A 9,439-nucleotide genomic window follows, 5' to 3' on the forward strand; every position below is an offset into this window, starting at 1 on the left:
TCCTTAAGTTAAGAAAATACTTAATACATTTGTCTCTTTCATTTTCTATTTTATGCTAAGTTGTTTCTTCCGTAAGTTAAGAAACACTTAGACATATTTCTATAATCTCTTTCATTTTTGCATTTCTCGTTTTATATTTTGAGTATTTGATTTTTCCACTCAAGGTCGTTTCTTCCGTAAGTCAAGAAACACTTAGAAATATTTCCATATTTTACTCTCTCACATTTACATATTTCATTTATCTATATTTCTGTCCTAAGTTGTTTCTTCCGTAAGTCAAGAAACACTTAGAAACATTTTTTTTTCTTTGCATTATATTTTTATACCATTTAATTTACTTGTTTACTAAGTTATTCCTTCCGTAAGTCAAGGAATACTTAGATCATTTTTACCTATCTGTTTTCCATTTTTGCTCTGTTACTTTGTAAATGTTCCTTGGAACCGTTACCTATAACAGATATTTGTCACTGGAACTGTTATTTATAACAGCGGTGGTATTTCTTTCTACCTTTCTACCAGCGACAAACCAAAGATGGTGAATACTCGATCCAATTCCGGGGATAGGAAGAAGCCCGAAGAGCCGGCAATGGGTCCTGCAGGCCCAAATGCCCCCTCTAGGCAACAAGGATATTAAAGTATTTAAATTATTTTGTTAGAATTTTTAGAATTACTTCAAACGATTTATAGTTAAAAAACCGCGAAAATCGTCCGGATTTACCACAAGTGACGGTGCAGAAAAGGAAATATTAAACAATAGTAGCAAAAAATGTAGAATTGCAATGTAAGATAGGCTGCAGCATAATCTGTAGCAGATGCTGAGAATGATCATCAATATTTAAGTAGACTTTGTAAATTTCACATTGTCGAAAAAGCGACTGAAAAAGAATTTAAATTTTCTAATATACTGCGTATATATAGAGGTCAAACATTATAAACTTCTGACAATGTCAAATTTTCAGACTGTAGAATTAATCAAGATAGGATGACTTATTAACATTGACTGATATTGGGTAGATTTATTATCAGTAAAGCATCAAATTTTCTGTATTACACAAAATAAGTTTTTCTTACATATCTTAAATATTCATTATGTTATAATAAGTACTTCACCTTATCGTATATGGAAATCAAAGTTAACAAATATAGAAAGGTAGTGAGGAGTATTAACAATAACATAAAATGTAATAAGTCAAGTGGTCCTTTTTGTTAAGTGGTTGACTTCTTATTGTATATAAAGCGAAACTGACAATGTACATTATTGTGAAATACAATTCTCAAACATGAAGACTACATTGGTTTTGACTCTCTTGTTTTGCGTCGGTAAGCAATAAATATTTTTTATATTTATTCAGTATAACCGTTTTATTATTCTTAATTGGTAATATTTGTATATTGTATACTACCTATTATACAATACTTTATTTATATCTGTGTAATTTTGACTAAATGTTTTTTAATTCCGCTTGTTTTTCAAACTGGATGTACTAAGTATCTCAGGGTCAGAAACCAAGGAGGCAATTTCAAGAGGCGAAAAAAATAACAAAATTGTTAAAGCCACAAATATACAATACAAACGCAGATGATGATTATTATTAGTAGCTTATATTATTAGCAATTTGGCAATATGTTAGGCCTCACTACACGCTTAGGTTAATTCAAGCCTATATATTGACTTAATTTCCGCATTCTTTTTATTCTTAATTTTCACCTATCTGTATAACTCTTTTATTATGTTTACGGAGTGTCATTCAATATTTTTGTAAGTGCATATTTCTAAGTTAATTTAAAAATATTTTTCATTTTCGGTCAATGTGAAGAAATTCTTAATCTTAAATTTCTATAAAGCGCATGCATCTTTTTCACTTTTACGTTACATTTTTTAATTATCTCTTCCCATGTATAGAATAAATAGCTTTGGACTTGTCTCCTTGTATCAGATCTCTAATTATTGTTGCTAATGGTAATTAATGCATTAACTAGTGCATTAATGCATTAGATGTTTATTTTAATCTGATATAATAATTCAAGTGCTGTTGTAAATTTGTTTTCCTTATCAATACCCTTATCATTTTGTTATTAAAATCTCTCTTCTCTATATTTTTTCTCAAAATTTTTGTCTTGGTATTAAACAGAGTATTAAAAGCTTTTTTAAGGTATATATTCAACAAATACATTTTTTTTCTGTTTGCTAATATTTATCTATTATTTGTTTGATGTAAATAAATGGTCCTGGGGCCTTTTCTAAATCTGGTTTGTGATTACTCAAGTATGCTGCCAAATGATGAAAAAGTTACCAATGTGAATCCATAATACTAGTGTATAGTATTGTATTGTAGTAGAATATCTAATCTACTGGTTTCGAGGCTTACAATATATGAACCATCATCAGGCCACAGTATATAGGTTTAACAAAAACTAAAAGCTAAAAGACAATATCATGAAATAAAGAATGAACACCTATAATATACAGTGTAAATACAGCGTAAATACAAATTACTATAATTAAAATCTAAACAATCAATCAAATAATTTCAACAGGTTGTTTTCTTCTTGATAGCAGTAAGTTTATAGTATCTCATAAAAATATTCTCTTCATCTGTTAATTATTTTATTATCTTCTGTAAGAACTTCGTTTTACTCTTCATTTTTATGCCTTAATTTTTAGATTTTTTTATTGATTTTAGAACTTCAATTAAAAAACTTTCTAATTGTCTTTACTGTTTGTTTTCATCTTTTTCCAAATTTATTGCATTTTTTAAATTCTTTATAGTTTTCTGCTGTTTCATTTTGTAAGTATATATTTTAAGCCTATTTCTGGTTTTTTGGTTTTTATAAGTTATTCAAAAAGTTCATGATATATCTTCAAATATCTTTTATTCTATAAAAAAATTTAATTGATTGTTATTTTGTTTATTTGTATTTATCTGAGTATTTGGCTACAGATTACTGGATCCATCTGTAGCGTAACACATTTTATTAAATTTAAAAATACAAAAACTTTAAGATAAAAGTTATTTCATTTTAAAAATTTCTAACAATAAAAAGCTGACTTGTGTCTTAAAGCCATTGTTTACTTTTAGGTCTGACCGTGTTCGCTCAAAGAACCCGTGAGCCTGAACCCGAGCCTACCGACGATCCTGAGTAAGTAAAAATCGTACAAATAAAAGGCAACTTGCTAATAAAATATTTGCCAATCTGGCCTGTTTTATCAAAAATAAATTTTATTGTTAAAATTTCTTAGCCTTAAATATATATTATGTTTAAAGATTTAGTCCGCCTGTTTGAAAATTTACTTTTTAATACTGTACTAGAACCCCAAAAAAGAGATCATATCACAAATGAGACTGGAAAAAAAAAGATGATATTTTGGAAGATAATTAATTGATTTTGTTTAAAAAAGATCTGTTTATTGCATAGCAAGCTGAAGCTAGTTTCCTACTTAACAAATCAATATAAAGGGATAATTTAAGGTTACTGTCTCATTCAAAACACAGCACTTCGGATCGCCACAGGTGCATTTAGAACCACACCCGTTAAGAATCTCCAATGTCTTACAGGAGAACCACCTCTTACCCTACGAAGGAAGTATCTAAGCCTTTCGTATGCATCTTCAGTTGCCAGTAACAAATTCAACCCAGTGTTTCGAAATACATTTACGGACCGGTATCTAGAAGCTTATAAAAAAAGTAAGTTCGATCCACCTTTCTATGAAAGAGTCCGAAGAAATTTAAAAGATCTGCAACTGCAAATTCCTGACCTCTATCCTTCAAATCTAAAAACTCCCCCTCCCTGGTTAATCATGATTCCCGAGATCAATACGACACTACTCCAATATCACAAATCAGAGACATCACCAAATGTAATCAGACAGTCATTTTTAAAAGAACTCGAGACTTGCGGGGAAAGTTTTTGCATTTATACAGATGCCTCCAAATCTGCAAACGACGTAGGAGCAGCATTTGTCACTCCACATGCATCATTCCAATTTAAATTAAGGTCGGCCACCTCTATATACTCAGCAGAGTTATATGCAATATTACAAGCCCTCATTCATATCAAAAGTACAAAACAGTCTTCCTCCGTCATTATCTCAGATTCTCTAAACTCGTTAACAACAATTGATCAACTATTCACTAAGAACCCTATAGCCTTACTTATCAAGAAAGAACTTGTATTTTAAGTAGATCATAAGTTATAGTTGCATAAGGAGTTGCAATGTTAGAGTTTTTCAGATGATACTGTTATCATCAGTAAAAAGAAAAAAAATTTCCGTCAATTTTCAAGTTAGTAACGTGTCCTTGCGATTCTCTACGTAAATGCTTTTGTGACTAGAGTATTATTTGCTCTTACTGGTTGTTTCTTATTTTCTAAGTAGGATTGAAGTTAATTTAAAGAAGTACCTCTAATTTCGTAGAAAATTAGTTTTTTTATCTAAATGATGATTTGAGTCATGATTTATACAATCAAAAGCTTTGGCATAGTCACAAAATACAGTGTCAGTGTAACGGTTATTTTTCAGTGCTTGATAGATTTTAGGTAGTACAAAAAACATCACTGGTACATTTATTAGATAAAAAGCAGAACTACCTTTTATAAAATAATGTTTTCAACGAGAAACGGTAAGTCGAAATGATATAGAAAGTCGGGCTTTTATAATTCTTTTAATAATTTTGGGTAGTACCAGTAGTGAATTAATAGGTCTGTAGTTGCATGCATTGATTTTCATCACCTCTATAAAGAAAAATAATAATGGCTGTCTTTAGGCACTCTGGAAGTATACCTTTTTTAAGTAATCAATACTTAGTGAAGCCAGGACTTCCTCACATTTTTTTGGGAGATTTAGGAAAATTTTTATGGATAATCCATCAGTACTACAGAAAAATTTGCTCTTGATACTGTTGATTGTTTAGGTTAGTTCAGAATTATCAACTGATCTTAAAAAGACCAAATTCAAGACATTTTTTGAATTCTGAAAATAAAAGGTATGATCTTGTTGTGGCAAAATAGTGGACGTTATAATTTTACGCATATTAAAAAGTATTCATTTAGCTTTTTAGGGTTTGGAAAAAAAAACATGTTTGAGCCGTGTTAGTTTTATTTCGAAGATTGTTTATGATGAACTGAGTTTCCTTGGCAACACTTTTTGACCTTAATAATAATAACCCTAATAAACTTAATATTTAAAAAAAAAAGTCTATAAAATTTAGTTAATTGAATTAATAGAAAAAGTCGTTTCTTTCTACAGATTTGTTTGCGACAACTGTATATTATTTACCACTGTAATCAAGGATTTAGTAGAAGAAGGAATACCCTTGGTAAGTTTTATAAGTAACACTATAGTCATCACATATGTGTCCATAAGAATTACATTTGTTTTATATACATTTTGTATGGCTGGCATTAAAATAATCGATTTTATTACTAATTACATAAAAATATTTAAAACATGCAATATTACCTGCATATTTTGAATAAAACAAAATCTGTGTGTAAGAAGTTACAAATATATAACAATAAAACGATGAAAACTTTGTTTTCAAAACTTTCACAAAATTTATTATATTATTTTATGACTATAGTTGTTCCCGCAGAGTGCCTTTCTCAATTTTTGGTATGTGTTTACACTTTATAGTATTTAACTAAATAGGTTAAGGAGAGGAGAATTGTTTGACTCAAATTTGTCATTCAGAATTAAATCTGTATTTTTTAGTTTGTAAATTTTCATTGATTCTATCTAATAAAGATAGCTTAAGGTCTTTTTTTTTCATGTGAAGAATTTAAAATTCGTCATTAAAGGAATGATTATGATCTAGAAGGTGAAGTGCATAACTAACCTTTCTTTCTATTATTTTACAAATATAAAATCATTTTTTAATCATTCATCAATATCGTATTCATATTACTCATAATCTTACCTCTTAATTTTTAAATAGTCTAAATTTATAAACTTTAAACTAAAATTACCGTTTTTATGTTATTTTAGGACGAAGTTGAAAGAGACGCAGATAGATTATGCGGTGTTTTACCAGGTGACTTAAGAGAATATTGTGAACATAATTTGCTCCCAAAAGTTGATAGAATCTATGGCCAGATACACGAACATAATCCTGAGGAAGTATGCGAAAATTTGGACTTGTGTTGATATTCATTAAAAATTTTTTTAAAATATGTAAATTTAAAAACGTCTAAAATAAATATTTAAATATATTAATTTTGTTCTGTATTAAAATTATATTTTTTGTCAATATTTTATGCTTTCTTGTATAAAATATTAAGCGAATTTTTAGTCACTACTTGGTCCTGTATACGTACAAAATTTAACTTCTTTAGGAATTAAATGTAAGTAAGCATAGACCAAAAGTCGAAAACTAACTGTCATTTTTACAGCTGTGCATGCGATACGATTTAATCAGCGAAAAATCTACTGTAGTGTCGTCTCGTAAATTGTGATGCAGGCCTAAAAGGATGCAGTGAGATAGATTTAGCTAATGTCGATCAGAAATTTTATATGGAATAAAATCTACTTGAATTAATTTTGTTTAATATAATTTTACTGAGCTAGATTTAAATTTTTATTTACCCATATTTTCATAGAACTAGAATTATAGAACTAATGAATAAAAACCAATGCTTATTACGTAGTACTAAATAATGTAGATAGCTGGAGTATGTTCTGATTTTTAAAATTTAATTTTGAAAAACGAAAAAACAGATATAACTTGTTTTAGAGTAAAAGTAAATAAGCTATATATTTTTAGAGATTTAAATTACTGGAGGTGACATAACAAAACCTTGTACTAAAATGATATTATTCACCGCTAAAGTGATAAAAACAATTTTAGATAAGTTAAATAATATATTATTGCATTTTAATAAAAATTAGTCCTCGTTTTTTGAAGTGTGTATTTTGTTTGTCATATTTTATTAAATGAAAAATTTTTAATTGCTAAACCTACTATAAATATGAAGGTCCTATTAAACTCGCATTAATTTTCTTTTTTTTTTTCTCGAAGGAACCTGTAACCTGTAATATGAAGGTCCTATTAAACTTGCATTAATTTTCTTTTTTTTTTCTCGAAGGAACCTGTAACCTCTAGAGAGCGCGTCCCCAGGTGGCGGATAGGGCAATGCCCGATCCGGTTTACCGGTGGTTAGGACGAAAATAAATTACCTCCCGTGGACCAACAGGTAATTCACCGAATGATTGCCGGTATAAGCAATCTCCCACTTATTACCAACGGCTGCGGGCTTCTTCTTCAGTGCCTTATCCGGTCCGGATGTTGGCGATCATCAAGGCTATCATGGTTTTGTTGACTGCTCTGCGAAACAGCTCCGCTGAGGTCATCCCAAACCATTGTCGGAGATTTTTCAACCACGAGATACGACGGCGTCCCGGTCCTCTTCTGCCAAATACTTTACCCTGCATAACAAGTTGAAGAATTCGATATTTTTCTTCGTTCCGCATCACGTGGCCGAGGTACTCAAGCTTGCGTTGTTTAATTAAATTAAGCACTTCTTTTTCTTTTGTCATGCGCTGTAGGACCTCAACGTTGGTGACATGGTCCACATAAGATATTTTTAGTATCCTTCTGTATATCCACATCTCGAAGGCTTCGATTCGTTTTTCAGTGGCTTGCGTCAGTGTCCAGGCTTCAACTCCATACAGTAACACTGGAAGAACGTAGCACCTCACTATTCGCATCTTGGTTCCCAAACTGAGATCACTGCAGCACAGCAAGGATCTCAACTTAATAAATGTAGACCGTGCCATTTCAATTCTGGATCTAATCTCTTGAGCGTAGTCCCATTGTACGTTAAGGGTAGTTCCGAGGTAAGTGAATCTGTCGACTCTCTGGATCTCTTCGCTACCTGCCATTAGTGCCCCGAAATCTAAATTTGTACGGCTGACAACCATGAATTTAGTTTTCTTAATATTAAGGTTCAGTCCGTATGTTACGCTCACAGTTCGCACTCGGTCTAGTAAGGCCTGCAGATCGTTTAGGCTGGTTGCTAGTAACACAGTGTCATCGGCGTAGCGGATATTATTGATGTATTCACCGTTCACTCGGATTCCCATGTCTAGGTTTGTGAGGGCTTCATTAAAAATCTCCTCAGAGTATATATTGAAAAGAGTCGGCGATAGCACACATCCTTGTCTTACTCCTCGCATGATCTTCACTTGGTCGGTCAGCTGGTCTTCGACCTTGACTTGAGCACGCTGGTTCCAGTATAAATTCATGATGATCCGAATGTCCTTCTCATCCAATCCAACTCTTTGTAGTGCGGTGACCATCTTCTGGTGCTGACAACGGTCAAATGCCTTGGCGTAGTCAATAAAACAAATATAGACATCACAACTGACATCGCGGCATCTCTGAAGTAGGACTTGTAAGGTGAAAAGTGCTTCACGTGTACCCATAGAATTGCGGAATCCGAATTGCATTTCACCGACATTTTCTTCGCATTTCTTGTAAATTCTGGCATGTATGATTTTAAGACAAATTTTAAGTGCATGACTCATAAGACTGATAGTTCGGAAATCTTCGCACGTTTTCGCAGATCGTTTTTTTGGTAGCGTTACAAATGTTGACAATAGCCATTCCTCTGGGATATTACCTGAATCGTATATGGCGTTGAACAGTTCAGTTAACTCCTTCGTGCTCACTTCACTCATCACCTTAATAAGTTCAACGGGTATTTCGTCCGGACCTGTAGCCTTACCATTCTTAGACTGCGGGCTGCGGGCAGATAAGTTAATAAGTGGAAGGGCACTCTTTTGTCCAAGGGTTGGGAAACTGGTCCTAAAGGCGTATGAATCGAAAAATAGATCACTGGCGTAAGGATGCAGAAGGCAACGGAGAACCACTGCATTAAAGACTCATAGAGTACCCTTAGTAAAGTCATGAATGGCTAGTGACAAGTAGAGTAAACAAACTTACTGATTATGGAGCACGGGATCTAAGATCCGGCAGGGAAGGAATAACTGTAGATCACAAGGCCTCCCAGGTCGTAAACCAGAGAAATCTCTGTGCACTTAAGACATTGAAAATGGCAACCTGGAATGTCAGAAGTCTATACGCAACTGGTAAATTAGCGAACGTACTGCTTGAAATGGAAAACCTCCAAATTAACGTTTTAGGTATAAGTGACGTACAGTGGCCAGGTTCAGGCAAACAAATTACAAATAATGGAACCATGTATTATTAAGGTAACAACGAGGTCAATCATCGAAATGGTGTTGCTATCTTAGTTGCAAAACAGTTCAATTACACTGTGAAAAATTTTACTCCTTATTCTGATAGGATCTTATCAATACAACTTCAGTCTGAAAAAGCTATAGTTAATTTTATTCAAGTTTATGCTCCTACGGCAGATAAAGATGACGACGATATCTAACTATTTTACCATGATTTGGAACAAGTCTTAAATGAAAAAACAT

General features: G+C 32.1%; 1 protein-coding gene across 1 annotated transcript; it reads left to right on the forward strand.

Moving 5' to 3' along the window:
• The first annotated feature begins 1,197 nt into the window (after positions 1-1,197).
• Positions 1,198-6,211, forward strand: LOC140439039 (uncharacterized). Its single transcript, XM_072528678.1, has 4 exons — positions 1,198-1,320; positions 3,081-3,141; positions 5,246-5,315; positions 5,984-6,211. Exons 1-4 carry the CDS (start codon positions 1,281-1,283, stop codon positions 6,140-6,142), a joined length of 330 nt encoding a protein of 109 aa, XP_072384779.1. The 5' UTR covers positions 1,198-1,280; the 3' UTR covers positions 6,143-6,211.
• The last annotated feature ends 3,228 nt before the right edge of the window (positions 6,212-9,439 follow it).

Source organism: Diabrotica undecimpunctata, chromosome 4 (genome assembly GCF_040954645.1).
Source record: "Diabrotica undecimpunctata isolate CICGRU chromosome 4, icDiaUnde3, whole genome shotgun sequence".
Taxonomy (NCBI): domain Eukaryota; kingdom Metazoa; phylum Arthropoda; class Insecta; order Coleoptera; family Chrysomelidae; genus Diabrotica; species Diabrotica undecimpunctata.